This window comes from Tenebrio molitor, chromosome 6, assembly GCF_963966145.1.
Source record: "Tenebrio molitor chromosome 6, icTenMoli1.1, whole genome shotgun sequence".
In the NCBI taxonomy this organism is placed as follows: domain Eukaryota; kingdom Metazoa; phylum Arthropoda; class Insecta; order Coleoptera; family Tenebrionidae; genus Tenebrio; species Tenebrio molitor.
The window spans coordinates 9,519,988-9,542,185 of record NC_091051.1 but is presented as its reverse complement, the minus strand read 5'-3'; the positions used below and the strand labels follow the sequence as shown (position 1 = coordinate 9,542,185).

The 22,198-nt window shown below is 32.8% G+C and overlaps 4 protein-coding genes and 1 long non-coding RNA gene across 9 annotated transcripts; 3 read left to right on the top strand and 2 right to left on the bottom strand.

Annotated features, from left to right (window-relative positions):
• The first annotated feature begins 2,788 nt into the window (after positions 1–2,788).
• LOC138132569 (transient receptor potential cation channel protein painless-like) lies at positions 2,789–7,335 on the top strand. Its single transcript, XM_069050123.1, has 2 exons — positions 2,789–2,973; positions 3,186–7,335. Exon 2 carries the CDS (start codon positions 3,193–3,195, stop codon positions 5,851–5,853), a length of 2,661 nt encoding a protein of 886 aa, XP_068906224.1. The 5' UTR covers positions 2,789–2,973; positions 3,186–3,192; the 3' UTR covers positions 5,854–7,335.
• Positions 7,336–7,443: 108 nt separating this feature from the next.
• On the bottom strand, positions 7,444–9,215 carry LOC138132572 (uncharacterized). Its single transcript, XM_069050126.1, has 2 exons — positions 8,843–9,215; positions 7,444–8,781 (listed from the first exon to the last, which is right to left on the bottom strand). Exons 1-2 carry the CDS (start codon positions 9,213–9,215, stop codon positions 7,511–7,513), a joined length of 1,644 nt encoding a protein of 547 aa, XP_068906227.1. The 3' UTR covers positions 7,444–7,510.
• Positions 9,216–9,469: 254 nt separating this feature from the next.
• On the top strand, positions 9,470–14,836 carry LOC138132570 (gamma-tubulin complex component 2-like). Of its 3 annotated transcripts, XR_011160109.1 has the most exons (13): positions 9,470–9,611; positions 9,664–9,840; positions 9,893–10,514; positions 10,570–10,698; positions 10,756–10,932; positions 11,313–11,487; positions 11,538–11,939; positions 12,256–12,602; positions 12,651–12,794; positions 13,591–13,662; positions 14,302–14,480; positions 14,537–14,612; positions 14,664–14,836. XR_011160109.1 is itself a non-coding variant. In XM_069050124.1 (12 exons), the coding sequence occupies exons 1-12, from the start codon at positions 9,559–9,561 to the stop codon at positions 14,740–14,742; spliced, it is 2,556 nt and encodes an 851-aa protein (XP_068906225.1). In that variant the 5' UTR covers positions 9,470–9,558; the 3' UTR covers positions 14,743–14,836. The 3 variants fall into 3 exon arrangements, 2 of the variants coding, with proteins under 2 accessions (XP_068906225.1, XP_068906226.1); XM_069050124.1 differs by lacking the exon at positions 14,537–14,612; XM_069050125.1 differs by lacking the exons at positions 13,591–13,662; positions 14,537–14,612.
• On the bottom strand, positions 14,450–15,000 carry LOC138132574 (uncharacterized). Its single transcript, XR_011160110.1, has 2 exons — positions 14,870–15,000; positions 14,450–14,807 (listed from the first exon to the last, which is right to left on the bottom strand). It is a non-coding gene; the product is annotated as an uncharacterized lncRNA (long non-coding RNA).
• Positions 15,001–15,088: 88 nt separating this feature from the next.
• Positions 15,089–16,746, top strand: Hpf1 (Histone PARylation factor 1). 3 transcript variants are annotated; one of them, XM_069050129.1, is made up of 4 exons: positions 15,089–15,270; positions 15,374–16,068; positions 16,113–16,313; positions 16,368–16,746. In XM_069050129.1, exons 1-4 carry the CDS (start codon positions 15,136–15,138, stop codon positions 16,702–16,704), a joined length of 1,368 nt encoding a protein of 455 aa, XP_068906230.1. In that variant the 5' UTR covers positions 15,089–15,135; the 3' UTR covers positions 16,705–16,746. The 3 variants fall into 3 exon arrangements, with proteins under 3 accessions (XP_068906230.1, XP_068906229.1, XP_068906228.1); XM_069050128.1 differs by having other exon boundaries at positions 15,332–16,068; XM_069050127.1 differs by having other exon boundaries at positions 15,317–16,068.
• The last annotated feature ends 5,452 nt before the right edge of the window (positions 16,747–22,198 follow it).

Below are 22,198 nucleotides of genomic sequence, written 5' to 3'. Positions count from 1 at the left end.
CACGATGGTGTGGAGAAACCTCTGAAAAAAACCCACACCAAGGCAGGCGGCACCGGGGTTAGAACCAGGAACCTCCCGAATGCAAAGTGGCGTGCTAGGCGCTTGGCCACTGTACTCGGTCCTCGGTGGATACTGGTTCCCCCGTTTTATAATTTTCGCCCCTCTCACGTGAGTCCTTTTAGGCGGATACGGAAATCGCCTCCGGTCGCTCGCACGTTTCTCGATCATTCGAGAACATTCTCGACGATTTAATTCGCAGAAAAATTAAATTGTAACAATACCTATCTTCCGAGTTTTACAAAAATCGGGCCATAAATAATAGAGGTGTAAGACCTGAAAGTCTTAGGTGGGTCAACCTGTATGTACGTCCTGTACTAATGCTTCTTGTTTTGATTATGCCAAAACGCGAAATAGTTTATCGAATTACCTAACAATCACGGTAAAATATATTATGAATACAATTCAACTGTGATTTTGTTCGGATACGTATCGTATCTTGATAAAGAAACTGTTAAAAGGATTAATGGTATTGTTAAAAGTAGAAGAGAATTAGAAAAGGGGCCTACTCTTAACACCGTTGAAAAAATATACTTGGAATTTGATAACTTGAAGAAGAAACAAGATCAAATTATCCAGTTGTTAGTTTCAGCAACTACCACGGACTGTTAGTGTATTTAGCAGAGTTCCCAAGTCGCCACATTCAAATCGTTATTAGCATCGAAAATTAAGACTGACTGATGTACTGTAGTTTCAATTTGGTTGTAGGTCGTAAAATTTTATGGTACTTTAAGTTAAAGATCTTGCGGGGCTTATAAATCCTAGTTTACCACTAGCAGGTAATATTTTAAGCAGGGTTGTATTGTACATTTGGTATATTTGCATTGTACGGCAAACGGCACGCGCCGCTCCCCAACCTTTTCAAACCCAACCATTGTGCCCGTTAATCGCTCATAAATATCCAATAAAATTTTACGACCTACAACCAAATTGAAACTAGTATAATTTAATTTGATTCACAATATTTTGGGAGTTAATCCAAACTGCAATCAGGTAGAGCAAGGCCTGGTTGAGATCCTGGCTGCGATATGACATGAGCGGACAAAATATTTCAGTGGCGTGGCAAAACCGTGGCAAAAAAGTAGATACAAAATAAATTTGTAATTTTTCCAATGATGCCTTTTGCTTTGTAGTTCATGCGGTCGCGTAAAAAATATAATGTGCACCTCGGCCAAAAAGTGCCTTTCATATTCAAAATGACTGTGGAAAAAGTATGGCAACTATGTACGAAAATGTATGTGAGTAGGATAGAGTTGACATTTCTTTGACAAAAAAATCAAATGTACCCATATGAAATGTCATACAAATGGTAACAATACCCCACCTGCACAGTTGCTATAATCTGTTTCAAAATCAAAAATCCACCAACACTGCATTCTACCTCGAAAGTACAACCGACAACGTCGCCAATTTTTGTTTTTAGTGTGTCTGCAAACGTCAGAAAAAAGTGGGGTTATGAAAGAAAACTGTTGGACAGTCGTTTTGGTCGTAGTTCATCGTGTTTTTTATTCTCATATTATTATTTCACTCAAAAAGTATGATATGGTAGCTAAAACCTTTTTCTACATAATGATTATTTTGTGTTTCGTAAATAAACTCAACAGTTCAATGTCAAATTTTGGCGGGAGGTTGAGCCAACCCAAAAAAAATAAACTTTTTCTATTATTGATTCAAAAAATTGAAATTCACGCATAGTTATCCGTGCATGAAGTGGGTCATTTTTTTACGTGTATTTTTTTTGCATTGTTAGTAAGATCGAAACCATAGAAACCATACAAAACAGTGTGTGAAATGCGATTTCACGCACACGACTATTTCTGTCTTTCACTTCACGCACTGTTTTTTATTAGTTACCTAGCAACATGGTCACTGCATTGAAACTTCAGAGTTCCTTCAAAAATTTGAATTTTTAATTTCAATTTTTTGAATCAATTATAGAAAAAATATTGTTTATATTTCGTGCGTGAAGATGTTTTTGTGCATTCAAAGGCTTATACTGCCTCGACCTTCGTCTCGGCGTAAAAGACCTTTTCATGCACAAAAAACACTCTCTTCACGCACTTAATATAAAAATAACTATTTTCTAGGGATTTCTTTTTTTCTGCCAACATAATTCAACAGGTGGTGGATTTTTGATTTTGAAACAGACAATATAATTCATGTATCACGTGATCATGAATGATCCAATGAAAACATTGAAAACGCGTAAAGTCCTTAGTTGCATGGCTATCACAGCGATAATAAAAAACAAACAAATTATTATCTTATTTACTTTCACCGTTACGATTTTTGATTGAAATAAATTTGTCAGTTTGACAAATAAATGAATAATTTTGTATTTCATTCATTATTTGTATTTCATTAATTATAATTGTCTCATCGAATATAACACGTGGTATGATTAATCATCGATGATATTAAATTTGTGAAATTGAAGCAGGACATTTCACTCGTCCTTCGGACTCGTGAAATCTTCAGCTCAATTTCACTCATAATATCATCGATAATAATCATACCACTAGTTACGAGTATATTATAGCTGATAATATTACATAAATTTTCGTACATAGTTGTACCTACTTCTCCACAATCATTTTGAATTACTCAATATAATGTACTACATATTATATTTTAAAATAAAATTTATAGTATTTATTATTGTAGATAAAACATGAGTACCTATGTATTATAAATTAGCAATATCTAATCCTAATCTAATCTTCAATTATTTACTTCATCATTATCGCTGGTTTTTTTAAACCATTTTAGAGTTATAATAGCTTTAGCTTTATTAACCCAAGAACAAAACTGTCCAGATATGTATGTAATTTAAATGTGTATTTCCCGTGCTGGTGATTGATTAAAACTTAATAACTTATATGTCGGTATTTGACTAATTATAATTAAACTATACGGGTAAGTTTCTACATTTGGAACTTCATGAGCTGTCTTATTGTGTAATTATTTGAATTTTTTTTTGTATTCTGAATTTTGCCGCGAGATTATATTTAATTTAATATGACAATTCTTCAGTCTCACTCTTTGGTTTTAGTTTTATGTTATTATTAGCTACAATTTTCGATCAACCGACCTCTAGTTTGCATAAGTAATATTTATGTCTATCCTAGATAAAAAATGAGTGCGACAAATAAAACACAAACAAGCGACAACAACCTCACACCGACGGAACTTCTTTTGGAAAGTGTCAAGAAAAACGACTTAGAAACGATAGAAAATTTAATTAAGGATAATAAAGCACTGCTATCCGATAAGCATCCTTATACTGGTAAAACAATTCTATCTACAGCTTGTTCAGAAGAGGGAATTCAGCCATCAACAATCGAGATTTTAATAGAATTGGGAGCCGACCTCGAAGGAGATGCTGAAAACAAACCTGTACACTTAGCCGCCCAAAACCCTGAAAGTGACATTCTTAAAACTGTAATAAAGCATCTCAAACCTGGACAAATCAATGATACAGTTGACGGAAACACACCCTTACTTTCCCTTGTCAAATGTCTGAGAATTGAGGTAAACGACGAAATTTTTTGTGAAAATATCAGGTTGTTATTAAAAAATGGAGCTAATGTTAATCAGAGTGACCGTAAACATCTGTCGGCCATCTTTTGGGCTGCTAAAAATGGCTACAAAAATGCAATCAAAACCATCTTAGAAGAGAGTGTAGATCATGTAGATTTGGATACTCACCAACTTCGAAATCAAAGTGCAAGAGACCTCATAAAAAAGAAAGACCTTTACAGTAGACCATTACCTGAAAAGATCTTGCATGAAGCTCCTAAAGAAAAACTCTTTTCTTTATTGAAATTATCAAAACAACAAGAATTTATCGATTACTTCGATACTTCACCTCTAAGGCATTCTATTAATTTGGACGACGGAACTTCGACGATTCTACAATACGGTTGTGAAAACGGTTTAAGTGAAGTTGTTAGATACCTTCTCAATAAGCGTGTCAACGTCAATTTAACCGTCAAAAATAACGAAAAAAGACCTATCGAATTGGTTGCCGAACGCGGTTACTATGAAATTTTTCGAATGTTGCTGGATGCCCCTAATGTGGAAATCCCATCAAGTGTTTTATGTTATATTATAAAACAATCAGACGCGACAAAATTCCCCAATATCAACCACGAAAAGTGTTGCAAGATGCTCCTAAAGAAACTAATGCTGCCGGAGGAACTAGAATCGAATAGAAAAATCATCGTAGATGTTAACGGAGAAGACACCATGAAAAATACTCCTCTTCATTATGCATTACGTTACGCTGACGAAGAAACTACTCAACAACTGCTAAAACTGGGAGCTTCTTTAGCTTCTAAAAACGACTTTGGAATAATGCCTATAGAAGATATAAAACCAGAATTACTGGAAAAACATCTCAACGAATGTATTAAGTTTAATTCTAAGGAAAAGAATTATGACGATTTTAAGGTAACTTTTAATTATAACACTTTGATTCCCATGAGCAAAAATCAAAGCAAATCTAATCCTGAAAGTGGAAATTATCTTTGCAATGAAGTAACAGCTGAAACTGAAATGTTTGCTTACATGAGCCAATCTCCGGAATTAAAGCGTTTACTTAAACATCCTGTCATAGTCAGCTTTTTATTAATGAAGTGGCATAAAATCCGGTTATTGTTTTACACTAATCTATTATTTTATATATTGTTTGTTGTATCTTTGATCATTTATATTTTTACTTGCTATGTCAATTTTGATGCAGAAACTTCCTCAGATTTTTGTACAGCACTTGGTAATTCATTTTGGTATATTCTCAATGTAACATTGTGGATTTTAGTGCTACGAGAACTTTTTCAAATCACTATATCACCAATGAAGTATTTCCAAAATTTTGCAAATTACATTGAAATTTTGTTAATTATAATTACTATTATGATATTATATGTGAACTCTCCATCTATTGAGAAGCAGTTGGCATCCGTGGCAATTCTTTTAGTAGCTCTTGAATTAGTCTTGATGAGTGAACAGCACCCCAAACTCTCAACATACGCTGTAATGTTAAAAACCGTTTCAGCTAACTTCTTCAAATTATTACTTTGGTATTTTCTATTACTCATAGCATTTGCTCTTAGTTTTTATATTCTCTTTCATGACGATTCATTTGACAATCCCCTTAAATCTATTTTCCAAACTATAATCATGTTAACAGGTGAACTTGATGCAGATTCCATCAAATTTGATACCTACAATATTGCCAGCAGATTGATTTTCTTATTATTTGTTTTCATGATAACTATTGTTTTATTTAATCTGTTAAACGGCCTAGCTGTGGGTGATACGCAAACGATTAGAAGTGACGCCGAGCTTGTGGCACACACTAGCAGAGTTCAACACATGTATTATATTGAAAGTATGCTCGTTGATAATAAGCTGCCATCATTCGTGAACATTTTTAAGAAAAAATTGTTCAAATCATTATCTAAGAAAATATGGCTTTTTACATCTGCGGGAAATTATCGATTAACTGTATTACCTAACGATCATGGTAAAATATATTATGATGATAATTCGACATGTCATACAAGGTCATTTCTTTCCACCTGCATCAAGAAGTGTTCAGATACGTATGTTGATAAAACAACTCTTAAAAGAATTTGTTCCCTTGTTGAAATGATTACACGATCTACTACTTCTACTACCACTGCTGCTGCCACTACTATTAATGTTGAAGAATTATACAACGAAATTCAGAATTTGAAGATGAAACTGGACCAATTTATGCAGATGACTTCAGCGTCTACAAATGACAATTAGTGCTTTATAGCTAGTTGCCACTTATCATTTTTTTTCCAAACAATGAAAAACTAATAAATATAATGACGCAGTTTCTTCGGGGGCCACCCATCCAAATATTAACCTCGCTTAGCATTGCTTAACTTTTTTGATCGAATGATAGGCTAATTAATGCTTTCAGGTTGTAGTGTAATAATTAACTGTATTATTATTATTATTATATTATTTTCATGTTCTGACCCATTATACGCCCGGTGTTACGACATTCAGGCATTATTAATTTATCTCCATGTTTACGTCCTAGTCATAGAAATAGTCCTTGTCATTGTTTATATTTTTTCAGCAGTATTTTCAAAAACTAGGCGTTTATTTATGAACATCTATTTTTTTAACGTCCGTCAAAAAAAGTGCAATTTTTTTCATTCGTTTGCGTTCATAAAATACGTGATTTTTGAATCGGTCCAGAAGCGTTAAAAAAAGTGTCATAGCGGTTCATTTGCACGCATTTTGCGTTAAAAAAAGTGCCGTAGCGTGTCATTTTTTAACGCAATTATAAAATTTTTCATTCATAATTATGTAGTAGTTTTTTTAACGAGTTCGTATGTAAATTGGGATTTTTTTGGCATGAGTGGGCCAATTAAAAAGGCGAATAAAACGAGCGTTTTAAAGGTCCATGGGTTCACACAGGAGAAAATTTTCAAATTTTGTGAATGTAGTAAAAATTGTTATCTAAACTTACGGGCGCTAAAAATTTTTTGTATGCAACTCGTTAGTAAAGTGTCTTTTTTTTTACTCGGCGGATTTGCACACTCACTTCGCTCGAGCGGCAAATTCTCGTAAAAAAAAGTATTACTTGACTCACTTGTTGCATAAATAACTATTTATAGTTGACTCAAGTTGCAAAAAAACCACTTGCCATTTGCAACAGCATTTTTTTCATATTTTTGAACCAAATAAAGGCACAAAGGGACCAGAAAGTTATAGTTTGGATTGAATATTTTCCATATAATTTCAAATGACTAATGCCATGCAAATGCAAAGTGGTTTTTTGCAATTTGAGTCAACTTTTAGCTATTATACAGTTAAGTTATAAAGTAAAATGTATTGTTTTAGTTACTTATCTTCTTAAAATATTAAGAAATTCTAATTTTTTTGTTATATTGGTTTTCTTATGTTATATGTAGTAGGTATAATAATTGAACATAATGCTTAAGAAAATATGATTTTATCCTGATTGTACTTTCTGGCTTTTTATTTAATTTTTTATTATAGCATTGTTATTTGCCAATTCAGCGTTGTTGTCAACCACAGAACTTACGATTTTGCTTTCGATTCTCAATAATTTTTACGTTGATATAGGTATAACTACAGGATTATTATAATTATAAATATAACATCGTAGGCGATTAATTTTAGGTGTGCCACTTTATAAGTATTCTTACATAACACTTAACAGATTTCCGGGGGAAAAACTACCGCCACTTATCTGTAATACTAGTTTCATGTTACGAAGCCAGAGGCACATCCAAAATTTGTTGGATTTTTACGCGAACTACGACGTTAGAAACATTTATAGCCCTGCAGAAAAAAAAAACACTAAACTTTGGTTAATGTCTTTAATAACATTTTAAATTTTTTAAAAGTTAGAAATAACAAAACAGTTACAATTTTTATGACATTAAGGCTTTAGTATAAGTACTCTTGACACATCTTTATTTAACGTTACAAAATTATCATCAAACAATAATTTAAAAAAATTACCATTTATTAAATACGGATTAGACATATTCACAATACCACACACCACTGTAACAATATCTTCTGATAAAGGAATTAAATTAGATGGTAAACGATTTGACAACATTTTAAAAGCTCTGACACGCTGACTGGTTCTCTCAATATGGCAACGAGCTTCCGCTATTTTCAAATTGTCTTCTTTGACATTATATTTCTTGCTAGAAGACTGAATCAGACGTATGTTATGATTATCACAAATTTCCTTAACCAAAAATCCTCTATCAGTTATTATTTCATCTTTGTACATATCCAACTTCTTAATTAATTTGCTCTGCTCAAAAATGATCTTATCCGACACACGACCACCGTACGCCGGACTAACAAAATTTATTACACCTGTTGGACTAATTCCCGTCATAAATTTAACGGTTGTAGTACCTTTATGACGGGAATATGTCTTCGTTTGGCAACAATGTTGCGGATTGCTTTGTACAAGTATTTCTACAGTATCCAACACCAATCGCACCTTATCGAACTCCTGAAAACATTCGGGAAGGCGATTTTTTAGTTCATCTAAAGGTGGCAAATGTATTATTCTCTTCAAAATTATGGACAGTTCGGAAACAGTGTTATAAAATATAGTTTTACAGGTTCTTGATGAAAGATGAAATAGAGCTGCCAAATCAGAGTATGCCACATCTAATTTGAGTTTCATTAAAGTTAACAGAACCCGTTTGTGGGGACATAATAAACTGTGTATAGGGCTTTCATTTGCGCTTATAACTAGCGACACAATAGTGTCAAACAACGTGCAGCTATTTATTCCACTTATTAAAGCTAATTCCTGTTCATTCTCTATTAAATCAGAAATTCTAGTTACTTCTGGTGTAGTGACTAAATTTTCATTCCTATGTAAAATTGAGAAGTCTGTTTGTACTCCAATATTCACACATTTTTTTGTAGCTTTGTGACAATTTTCATTAGATTTGCTTAATGTTAGCAAGGTCTGGGCAGCTTCGATGTCAGGGAATATACTTTCACTTAGTTGATTAATATGGACAGAGATTGTGGGCAACCAAGATGCTGACTGTCTCCTAAACACTGAACGAAAACGTTTACTTCTTTTATCCATAGTCCACACATCACTATGATTGTCTGGAAGGTTCAAACTGGGTACTGCTGATGGTGATAATCTCTTTCTACTGCTCCATCCTGATGACATCAAAAAAGATGCGCAAAAAAATTATAATACATAATTATTTTTATCACATACCAGAGCAAGTATAATCGTCTTCTTTGAAATGGCGAGAACATACAGCCATACTTTTTGTCGATTTATTTCCTAATCGAAGTTTTTCCTCCCATAATTTTTTCCGATTGGATAATTTAGAATTACCGAACTCATCAATAATAAAAACTTGTTCCTCCGATTTTGGAAACTGATGATACATTAAATGGCTGTTGTTCTTGCGAACTGATCTACATCCATAAACGCAACAGTTCTGATTGCTGTTTACACGTTTTAACAAACTGATATCCATTATGCTACACTGACGAATTCGCATTCGTTTAATAATGTGAATCGGTACTGAAATGACAGATGTGAAACAGCATGGTTGTCCTGTGCGTGACGTAGTATATGACATAATTTGTGAGCTAATAGAATTAACTAAAACGAGAGATACATGTTTATTTTTAAATATATTCAGATAAAAGTGTGGAAGTATTGCAACTTTCTTTCAATGAGAAAAATTAATAATTTAATTTATACGAGATAAATCTAAATTATAGCAAGATTTGATATTTCAATCTACATTGAGGGCCTCTCTCTATTTGAATTTAATTCAGTGGAAAAATTTAAAAAATTTTAGGTTATGATACAATAAATAATGTTTGACAAGTTGTTTGGTTGGGCGTAAATCCGTTGTTATTTAAATAAATAGTAAAGGCTGACAAATTAAGGATAACAATCATCAGATTTGAAACATAATGAGTGAGTTTAAGCTTCAACATTTGGTTGCCGAACTTTTAAAATCGTTGGGGTAAGAACGTAACAACAAAACCGACCGACTTTTTTTAAATAAGGCTTTGTAGCGGGAAAAATTCACCGGAAAAACTCGTCGAAAACTTGCAAAAAAGTATAAACAACAGCACTGGCAAAGAATGTTCAGGGTCACAAGTAGCAATTCAAAATTACGTGCAACGCATCGCTGAAGATTTGAAAAACTCTGAACCTTTCTTGTCAAAGTTTGAGGACCTCAAACAAAAGAAGTAAGAGTAGATTTTTGTGTAATAATTTTCTTACAAATGTTTAACATTTTAGTGTTGATTGTTTAGGCCCTTATGTCCAACTACTGTATCAGATATCACAAGATAGTGGTGTTAAGTCTTTACTGTATAAAATGGCTAAGCAACATACTGCTTCTGAGCAAAAAACTGAAATCACAAGAGATGACTTGCCACAAGTAAGAAATCGACTTCGTAGGGAGGCATTAAAAAAATCCCAGAATGACTCCTACTCTACCAGCATTTTGAATGTGTCTACTACACTTCCTAGAGCTAGTACTCCCTCTGTAACATCATGGGTTCAGAGACGCCCTACTTTGTCATGGGATTTTTCATGTCAAAGTTTTAGTAGTTATTGTGCTGCAGTGCCTGCAGTTTCTCAGGAAAATATACTCATTGAAGATCTCTTAAATGTTTTAATAGGTCTTCCTGGTTGTTATATAGAAGCTGAAGAGTTAAATGACCTGTATGGACCTAGAACTTTTAAAATTAATGACAATGTGCCTCTTCCACTACAAGAATTGGTTAAACAAATCTTGCCTATTGCTAGCCACTATTCAATTATACAGAGATTTACTGAGGAAAAAATGAGGTTTGAGTTTGGCCAGGTCAACAATGCACTAGCAGAAGTAATGAACTCAATATTAAAGGAGCACATTGTAATTTTATTATGACTGTTTTTTTCACACTTGGAAGTTAATACAATTGTTATAGATTTATATAACACAACTGCAAGATGAATTTCTAAGTGATAATTTGAATTTACAGAAATTGTGGTTTTATGTGCAAAAGCGTTTACACTCTTTGGGAATCACAGCTAATATTGCATCCACAATTAGTAAGGTGTTTTTGTTACATTTTGTCCTTTCTGATTGTTTTTCTATTAATTGTGTTTCTTAGTCTGATGCAAGAGGTGGCAAGGTTTTAAGTTTACTTCATGATCATATCATTGGATCAATTGGTGATGAAAGGACTCAACAGAGGTGTGTTGGTCTGATGGAAGCTGCATGTGTTCCATACATGAAGATGTTAGGCATGTGGATATACAGAGGAATCATATCAGATCCAATCAGTGAGGTACTTGTTATTATAAAATTTATTGAGGTATTATTTATGGTAAAACCACGAAGTTTTCTGGTGGAGAAATTTATTTTTCAAATATTGGGCTTGATATTGGAATATTATTATTTTTAATTAATGAACACCGGAAGTACAAGGTGATTCACGAGTAATAGTGAGCCCGACGGAATTGAAAATGCAACCCACAATACATTTGGAAGGTACCGCGTCCATATCCAGCTTTTGCATTTTCAATTCCGTGGGGCTCATTATTACTCGTGAATCATCTTTGTGTAATAAAATAATTAGTACTTTTTTGACGTAAGTAACTAAATCTGGTAACTTTAGTGACTTTTTGTTGTGATTTAAGCACACTTAAAAATATACCTTTTATGCAGTTTTTGGTAAAAGACAACGAAGTTATCCAGAAAGAGGATATGCCTGTAGATTACTCTGCCGATTATTGGGATAAGAAGTATTCAATAGAGAGGGAGAAAATACCAAAGTTTTTAGAATCTGTAGCTGATATAATCTTGAAGGCGGGAAAATATTTAAACGTTATAAGACAATGCGGTGAGTTTTCTGAATTAGAAAATCCTATCAAATAAACAATTTATTAATAGGGAAACCTGTGAAAAATAAGATACGGCCGATTTTATATAAAATCGAGGAAAAACATTACATCGAAGCCATAGAAAACGCCTACAAATTTGCCAGTCAAACATTATTAGACCTAGTTGTAAAAGAAAAAGATCTCTTAGGACGATTAAAATCCGTCAAACATTATTTTTTACTGGACCAGGGAGATTTTATCGTGGCATTTTTAACATTATGCGAAAAAGAATTAAGCAAGGACGTTGGAGACGTCATCCAGGGCCGTATCGAGTCATTAATGGACTTGGCCTTGAGATTGTCGAGTGCCATAAGTGACCCATACAAAGATGATTTAAGAACTGAGCTGTTGCCGTATGATTTACAGTTCCAAATGCTAAAGATTCTCACAATTCAGACGAATTTGGAACAAGGTATAATCTTATTTGAAAGGTTGTCTCAAGCAAATGTGGGGAAGTGTCTATTGGAGATTTTTTAGAACACCCTTTGTATATTCACCTGAGCTGAGTTATCTTGATTTCAACTGTTTTGGTTGTTCCAGGGGTCATTTGAATGCATTCGACTTGTAAATTGGTCAGAACTCTCTAAAATTATCTCTAATTAAGGCAAAAGGGGTTTTTATTATTTTATGGTGACCGTCAGAACAATCAAAGACGTATTCAAGCTCCCCACGTTCGCTTCAGACACCCCATTATTTTCGTCGAAATCACTATCACTGTTAATTTTCAGATTTCCGAACATCGTACGACCGTCAAAAGCTTCTCGTTATCGATTCATTCGCTTTCAGTTATGAAGTCCACTGGCCTCTCTCTCTGATTCTAAATAGAAAATCTTTGGCTTGCTACCAGATGATTTTCAGACACTTGTTCTACTGTAAATACGTGGAAAGAATGATCTGTCAAGTCTGGAAGTGTAACAAGGTCGCCAAGAAATTTCATTTTGAAGACGCACAACATTACAGAACGGCGTTTGCTCTGCGTCAGAGGATGTTGCATTGTGTTCAGAACTTAGAGTATCACATGATGGTCGAGGTGATAGAGCCTCACTGGTGTCTTTTCTTACAAAGAATCGCAAAGGTAAAAGATACGTTTGTAAAAAATAGTGTACTTGATGGTAATTTATAGGTGAATAACGTTGACGAAATATTAGCTTGTCATTGTGACTTCTTGGATAGCTGCTTGAAAGACTGTATGCTTACAATACCACCGATTCTCCGCACAGTAACAAAGCTTCTATCTATTTGTGTTGAGTTTTGCCAATTTATGCAGGTAAGTTCGTTACAAGAAATAAGGTATTCTTTTTTTATGGGAACACTTGTCATTAGTAAGAAGCAATGAGCTTTAGCTGGCTGTAAAATGTAGGCTCTTTTTTTAGTTTTAAATATATTTATAAGGCATAAGCTATAATTCCAGCCATAAAGAATTTGAGTTATGTTTTAAGTATTATTTAATTGGAACGCTAACGAAACAAAAAATAGCATCTTTTAAACGAAGGAACAAAAACATTCTATGTAATAGCGTATTAAATGCGAGTATAATAGCCTGCGTGGCTTCGTTTAGATGTAATCGTTTTAATAATTTTTTTTTTTCAAAAAAAAAAGTTATGAAGTCCCTGGAATACTGCCGTGTGATCAAAAAAAAAAAATGTATAATCCATAACCACCATGATTCAGTTGGCAAGTCTGGTTTAAATATTCCTGTTGTCAAAGAAACATGTTTGAGTCATTAAGCTCTAATAAAGAAACTGGATGATTGGCAAATAAAGTAATAGTTAAACTAGCGCTGCCAATTGAACCATTACAGTCATGGTTCTTCCAATTTTTTTTAATTCCAATATTCGCAGTTCAACTGATTTTTAATTGTTTCGATTTGTTTCAGTGAATAAAAACTTAATTTTTTCAGTTATATAAGAATTTTTTTCTTATACCAAACTACCAGTTAGTTTGTTCAATTCAGCTTTTAAACACTGATTCACATCACTTTAGATAAGCGCTTTATGTACTTGATTATCTTCAATTTTTGTTGAGTAAATGTTCATTTTGTTTTTTCACTCGCTCTTTCATAGCGGACGCAGCAATACTTTGTGGAAGCTGAACTCGGTTCATTGCCAAACTCATTGTATGAGTCATTCAATCAGGTATTTGAAACAAACACGTATCACCAGCTTGAGCTTTTACAATTTACTTTGTATGTGGTAGTACCATACTGTAACTCCAGCATGTGAACCTACCATTTAGCACATTTCGAACACTTAAACAGTTACTAGTCTGCGTTTAAAAAATGTATCGTCAAGGATAAAAAGAAAAAAGTGAAGAAATACGTCCCAAGTATCGTGCGATTAAAGAAATTAATATGTAGACAGAATATTTCAGATTTTTTAAATTTTACAATATTTGATGATGGCGTTTGAAGCAATTTGATTTTTTTTTTAATCCACGATACGATCAAATCTGGAAGACAGGTGAAAAGTTTGCGTAAACAAAACCGGTGAAAGCTCAATTTTTCGCTTGCAGTAAAATAGTACTGAATGTGTGTCAAGAATTCAGCTTTCAAGTGTTAAAACCTGATTTTTTTGCATTGTTTGATAATCATCAAAAATGTTGATTCAAATTGCAAGTTACTTAATATTCAGTGCAAAGAAGTTGGGTCTTACAAATTATCCGATGATCCACGTCTAACAAGAAACCCATTACATTTCTAAGCATGATGTCGTCATCAGCAACCATATTCGTCGTTAATTATGAAATTGTTTTTTACTAATTTTTTTGTACTTTAGAACGAAAAGGCTTTTCAAGAAAAACCACCGAGTCCCATGGAGACCGTACCTAGTTTTAAAGATCAAATTGCATTATTTGACGTACAATTTTCAGTGGCTCTGATCAACCTTCTGGATCAAATCAATGATCTTAATAGAGACAGCAGTGAACATGATAGGTTATTTAATTTGTTATACAGGTAAATCATTTTAATTTTTTCAATTCCATCTGATACCTAAATTTTTACCAAACTAGCCTCAAAAAAATTAACTAATGTAAATTCCATGTTCCTTATCCTTTTGATGACTCAATTCCTGTTTTTCTTTATTTGGTGAGAAAATTACAATATTGAAGACTGTTGTTAATGTTGGTGATTTTTCAGATTAGATTTTAATTCATTTTATACTGGCCATTTGATGAAGAAGGATTTCAGTGGACTCAAGATTGGTTCATCAGGTTAATTATTGTATTGCTGTATGTTTGCCATTCGTATTTATTGTAATAATTTTGTTTCGTAAATATAATGCTGTAATAATTAAAATTAATTTAAGGTAATTTTACGTTTTTATTCCAAAACCAAATAATCACCATGATAAATGATGTTTCCTAATCAAGAAAATATGTATTTAAAAACTTATATTTGACGAAATGCGTGGAATAAAAAATTATCATGGGGTAATTTGTAAATTTGGGGAATGTTAGTCTTGTCATGTTGCAATAGATTCGAACACATGCACGGCACACATGGCAATTTTAGGCAATAACAGTTCTGTCATCTGTCATCTTTCTAATTCTAACCTTAATTGTTTTGGCGGTATAATATAGTATATAGTTTCTGCTGGAAAAAAAAAATTATGCCCGAAACAGACCCCGAACGTGAAAAATATGAAGAAGATTCCAGAACACCGTGCAAGTATGGTGTTAAATGTTACCAAAAAAATGCTGCGCATTTAAGTAAATACAAACATCCTCCGCAGGCTAAGAGAAAGGTAAATAATAAAAAAATACTGTATCAAATTTATCAGTAGCTTCTAGTATAATAATGCAAAGCCAGGACCCTCAAAAAAGATCAAATTAAATGATGATTTGAAGGAACAAGATGAAGATTTGAAAAATTCGAATGCAGCCATAAGTGAAAAGGACAGTGATGAGAATATGAGTCCAAAAAAACTTAACAAGAAAGAATGTGTGTCTCCTAGTGAGTCTGAGGAAGAAGATGAAACTGAACATAGAAAGTCTGAGGAAGATACAATTTATGAAGCAAAGACAGAAGAAGTAACAGGTTCTTTACAAAAATTAGAGAATAAAGAATGTGTTGTTGAGGTATCAGATCAATCAAATAAAGATTTTGAAGATGAAGAAAAAGAAGTGTCCAATGCAGATATTGGGGGCACAAATTTTGATCCTAAACAATTTATCAAATCTAGATTTTTAGTAGATCTTCCAAAGGATTTTTATGATTTTTGGACCTTTTGTACAGAGTTAAAACCGAATAATCCTACTGAAGCTTTTAAAGCTGTAGGTTTAACACTGGTAGGACCATATGATGTGCTTGCAGGCAAGTTTAAACATGCTAAAAAATCCTCTGAGGAATATTTACTCCATTGGCGATATTATTATGACCCTCCTGAAATGCTGACAGTTCTCAAGGGAGATGATAAAACAGGATATCATGTTGGCTACTTTTATGACTCACCAAATGAGTCTCCCCCATTTTTAGTGAGTAATCATGGGACAAAAGATGGGGTTTTTACAAAAATGGGTAACAATATTTTTGCAAGTGTGAGGTATGTTGAAAAATGACAGTTTTGATTTGTTATACTTGTCTCAGCTTTTATTTAGAGGAACTGAAAAAAACTGGAGATCCATTCAAGAAAATGCAAGTAGGAAAGTTTCTTTCATCACTTAAAACCCAAGCAGACAAACTAAAATTGAACATGTCTTTGCACAGCGAGGAAATTAAAAAAAGAGAGAAGCAAGTTGTTGCAAAGACTTTTAACAAAATTGGACTTGTAGTGCCTTACAATAGAAAGTAATTTTTTAATATTTTTTTGTCAGTAATTATATTTGTTATTATGTTTTGTAGGACCCAATTAGGCTATCGTGATTTAACAGTATCTGATAAAGAATTGATGGCTCTTCTGAATAAGATAGATAAGGCAGCACCTGAACAAAAAGAAAAATGTCTGTCTGAGCTACAACCTGTTTTAACATATGCTAATATAGCAATAGATGAGTGTGACTTTGGTACAGGTATTAAACTTGGCTGGGAGTTGTTATTTCATGGAACTGATGCTCTTAATTCAACTATTTCACGATTTTTGTCAAACTCTTATAAGTTACTACAAAAAGAAGGTTTTGCTAAGATAGCTGAAGCACACATGAAAAGGAGAAAGAAAGGATGTAATTTGAGTATTATGTAATTTTATTTTTATTTAAACTTGAATAAACATTTGTACTTAAAACATTCTTTTATTTGGCAAAATAGGACAGAACTGGTTGCAATACCACGTGGTGCGGTTCAGTAAGTTAAGCTGAATTCAAGAAAAATATTCTCAAATTGTTTTTATCATAATGGGCTGTTTTTCATCAGAGTTATGCATGCCATTATGCATCACTCCACAGTCCACAAGAGACATTTTTTGTTTTGTTCTGGCTGTAATTACATTTTTTTCCTGTTTTTATTTCATGAATCTGAAGATACCTATTTGGGGTTGTATTATCATGCCCTTCTGGTTTTTATTCAATTTTTAATAGGAAGTAAACAAATAAGATTGTTTTGTCCACAATAATATAACTATCGCAAATTAATAAAAAAAAGCAGAAGTGAAATCGTGTTCAGCAAGAAAATTTCTTCCATTATTTTTATTTATACCATGACTAACAAGTCTTATTTTTTAAATTATAGTATATGATTGAGAATTGAATATTCTGATTTGAATGTAACGTGAAGCAGGTATTTGTTTGAAAAATGACAGAGCTTGATAGGTATCTTTGGTCGAAACCCTCCAAAGTCCCCCAAAATTAGGTAGGTAATTAATCATCATGAATATTCCAGTTTAGTGACAAGATCTTTCGCTTAAAAGGTGGTAATCCAGACAAGTTAATTCATCTGTTACTGTCTTTGCAAACAAGCATCGGTTGGTACTTATTGAGAAAACTTTCCCACGTTATTAAGTGATTGAAATGAATTCAGTAGGTAGGTAGGTAGGTACACCCTTTGTCAACATTACTTCAATCTTAATTTGTATTTCATTTCGACGGTAAAATACAATGAAAATTAAATTTCACAACTGTTAAACGATCCTTTTATAAAACAGCTTAACGTCTTAACGCTTTAACCGAGAATAAAATATTTTCAGGCCAATCTACGGGTGTGAAAATATTTATGTCCCAATATTGTTCTTCGATTCTACAAAATCTAGAGCAAACCTCAGCTGCAAAAGCATGATCTGAGTGAAATTATTTTCAAATCGATCGCCCAGTTTAAGGCACACATGAATTTGTACTTACAAACTACAAAGCATACCTAATACGAAGAAAATAGAGCAAATAAAATTCCAGATAACACAATACCACCTAAACTGGGCAAAAATAAATAGGGAATTTTTGCATTTTTGAATTTTTTATAAATGCAGTTTTAAATTTGTAATGAAATGTGTTAGAAATATAAATATATACACATTAAATGTAACGTTTCAAGTACCTGTAACATTTTAAATTTATCCAGTGTTTAAGATTACGTAGGAGGATTGAGGCAATTATTTTGCTTTCCAAGAAAAATTGTGGAATTCCCTATTCATTTTGGCCTAGTTTATTAAGTATTCATTCTTTCCTAAAAATTATGTTTTTCAAAGAACTGTAAAAACAAAGTTTTGAGATTTGGTGGTTAAACAAGGTTATCTACAGTGTGAGGATAAAGTTTGAAACAAAATTCATAATACTTAGCGTTACCTATCTGATGTTTTTGAGAAAATCGCTCGAACAGGTCGATTTTATTTCGAAAAATGCTATCCTGTGACGTGCAATTTGTTTAATATAACATCATTGGTTTTTGCGCAATGACGTCATTACCAATTTTTTCAAATAACGCAAAATTGAAATTGCCCCCCGCCAACGATTTGGCACTCAAGGCGGCGTTTCACCAAGGCAGCAATTGACAACATGTAGCACGCAACATTTTTAGTAATGTTGCCGGTCATTACCAAAAAATGTTGCGTGCTACATGTTGCCAATTGTTGCCTTGGTGTAAGGCTGCCTTTACCGACACGCATATAACCTTTTTAGTACACTACGCTCAGTAATGTCAGGGCAGATTTGTTCCATTTCAGTGCGAATTGTCTGCCCTAAATCTAAATTGTTTGGTCTGTTAAAATAAACCTTCGATTTTAAATAACCCCATAGAAAAAAGTTTTACATCAAAAATTAATTTAAATTTTTGAAGCAAAATTTGTCATTTTCTTAAAAAAATTGTTATGTAAGGTACCAAATTTTTTGATTTATCGTTTAGGTAGTGGGAAGATCTAACAAAAAGAGAAGAAAAAAGTAGGGGTTGTTAAATTTTATTGTTGACCTTAAATGTTTGTGTTTTTGTTAGAGGTCAGTTAAAATTTTTACATTAAAAATTAAATACATAACATTTTCGAAATACAATTTGTCATTTTCTCAAAAAAAATGTTATGTAAGTAAGGTAGGTACTTTTTTTTCATTTCGTTTAGGTAGTACGAAGGTCTACCTAAAAAATTGGTGATTACGTTATTTAAACAAATTGCACGTCACAGGATAGCATTTTTCGAAATAAAATCGACCTATCCAAGCAATTTTCTTAAAAACATCACATAACGCTTTATGAATTTTGTTCCAAACTTTATGTTCACAGTTCACACCGTATACTTGAAAGGTAAATTAAATTATTAAAGGTGTTACCACCGGCGCTCTGGAGCGGTCGAACTGTCGAAATCCATCTTCGGAGCCGGTGTCGAGATTTGTTGACCGATGCCTCTTTCACGCCGGAGTGACTCTGGAAAGAGCCGGTTAGGTCCCGCTTCTAGTTGCAAGTTGTCTCGAAGAAGTGCATCGTCTTTTTGTCCAGCTTGTTTTTACGGAGCCCCAGTCTTTTTAATAGAGGAAGAGGAGAGAAGAGAACGAAACGAACACGTCTATATCGTGAACGAAAGTGAACAAATTTCGGCCGGCGCCACCTATTTATCGGGAACGGAACCCGCTCATTGGCCGACCAATGAGGCCCGCTCATTAGCTGACCAATGAGCGGTCAGAGTACCTTGAACAAAACCAGGATACAACACTGCCCGGGTGCCCGGTATCAAAGGTAATTAAAGGAATTATCCGATTTGTTCATTAAATATGTATCTAGTTAGTCTCATGTTGTGGACAATACCTTATTTATGAATTTATACCATCTTGATGACGAGGGTTAAACTAATTATTCAAATAAACAATTTACTATTTGTGTTATATGTATATTTTTTTTATATACTTTATCCTACTTTGGAGTTTTATGAACGTTGAGCATATTCAGTTAACGAATAATTAGCCTTATTTCTCGCTCTACACGTTTATTTTAAATCGATCCAGCAGCTGAAAAGTTAGTACATAGATATAATACACAGCGTCGTAAGGGACTTGCTACTGTGTGCACAGTATTTTAAATTGATTAAACGAAATAGATAGACTATGTAACATTTCACAAAGTGTACTTAGTGATTTTATTAAAACGTTTCAGAAGTCATTAACATTCGCACTTAAGCGTGAAGTATGCTAGTTAAGAGAAAATTTGAGCACTTCACAAGTCTCATGAAAACGAAAATTAATTAATATTTGATATCTCAATGTACTTATATAAATTGTTATTACATTTACAATTATATTAGCACGAATTTGAGCATTTGTAGAAACGTACCGGTCAAATAATTCATAGGAAGTTCTCATATCATAGAATTCCCACAAAAAAGGAAACAATAATAATTATTTATAACTCACCAATAAACATTGACCTTGTTAGCTATAATTTTCATTATTTTCATTATTCCTTACATTATCATGGAAGGAAGGAAATAGTTTTGTTGCGGTTGGTGGACAATTAAAAAGTATCTACCTAATTTCATTAAAAAAATTAAATAAGTACATATGATTCTTTCAAGCCTGCAAAACAAAAATTTTTAATTATTATTCCATTTTCAAGTTAAAAGGCTTTGTACTAGACAATGTGGCTTTCAAATTCAACGAAATCTCAATATGTACTTTGTCTTCGCTTGTGGATATTTTTATGTATCTATCGTTTTTGCGAGACCTTTTTTTTAATTTTAAATATTGTTAAGAAAATAATCTTTAGCAAATATTACTAAGAAAGCTTTCCCAACAAGAAAAGTGGACATTTGTTACAAAAGAATTTTAATAGAACAGTGCTTACAATTAACACTTTCTCTGCTCCTTTGAGAGCTTACAGGCATAAATCTCCATTAAATTATTACTGAGCAACTTTTTGGTGTCTCTAAAAGATTTACGTTCTGTCGTGTTTCATGCAAATTAGGTCACACCGGTCACATCTCTTTGGATCACCTTTAAAGCGGGTATTAGAGCAAGGCCGGTTATTCCAGTGGGACTTTCCAAACAATTTTATTTTAATCTATAATTTACATCGATCACTGGTTTACCCCAAGGACTAAAAGATTAAATTAGATTCGATTGCGATTGTACAGGATGAGCCATATTAAATACCACAAGAAATAGCTTTCTGCAAGTTTTTTTTAGAATTTTTGAAACAAGATTTAGTAAAGGCTGGCTCAAAAAAATACAGGTGTCCTCGAAATGCATGTCCAAAAAATCAGTAGTTGGTGACGATGAATAGAAGTTAAAGATAATTTTTTTCTAGTAAAAGTCTTTTCGTTTTTGAGGTATAAAACATTAAAAATTTGCTTCAAATTTCCAGTACGCTACTGAGTTGAAGTATTGAGAAAAAAGAAAAAAGATACTGAAAATTTCAAGCAAATTTTCAATGCTTTATATCTCAAAAACAAAATGACTTTTACTAGAAAAAAATATGTACATATTTAACTTCTATTTATCGTCACCAACTACCGACTTTTTTTTTGACATGCATTTCGAGGACAGCTGTATATCAACGAATTAATCAATGGATGTTTCATAGGTACCATATTTTATTCCTGGTTAAATTAGACTTACTGACAAAAATTGTTTCACCTGGAGAAAATATAGTTGAATGAAATTTTATTCAAATATTTGCAAATAATTAGCATTTGGAAAAAAATAATAATGTCTCAAATGACGATTCATGCTTCAATTAATATTTCAGCAACTGAAATATTAATTCTTTGTGTACCAGTTGTAAACAGTTCTTCAGAAAGATCTTCAACGCGAAAATAAGAACAGAAATTATAGCTTTAAATTTTGTTTTTTCGCCACGCAACACAGATTGTCTAAAATTAATACATATTTATTAAACTAATATTATTTTCATATTCTTATATTTTGCCTGAACATAAGATTGAAAGGTAGAACTCTTATTAAAATGTAAAAACAGATAGTTTAACTAAACTTATCCTTTAATATTTATATTTTTTGAAGAATATGTCTAAACAGTTGTGTTTTGAGAAATGAAATGTCCTATTTTGATTGAGAAAAAACATACGAAACTTTTTTTTTGTATGTAAAGTAGCAGATGTTTGAACAAGAGCAATTCTGAATAATTTACATTTAAACCCGGGCTTAATCTCCCCACCTTAAAAAGCTGCGATTATCTCTGTCGCTGTCGAGAGAGATTTGTCAAAGTATGTATTAATTTTGTGTGACTGCCACCAGTCTTGCACCTCTAAATATGTTATATTTTTGGGTTTTGATTATTTCAATATTTATGAATTTTTATCTGCTTAGTACAAG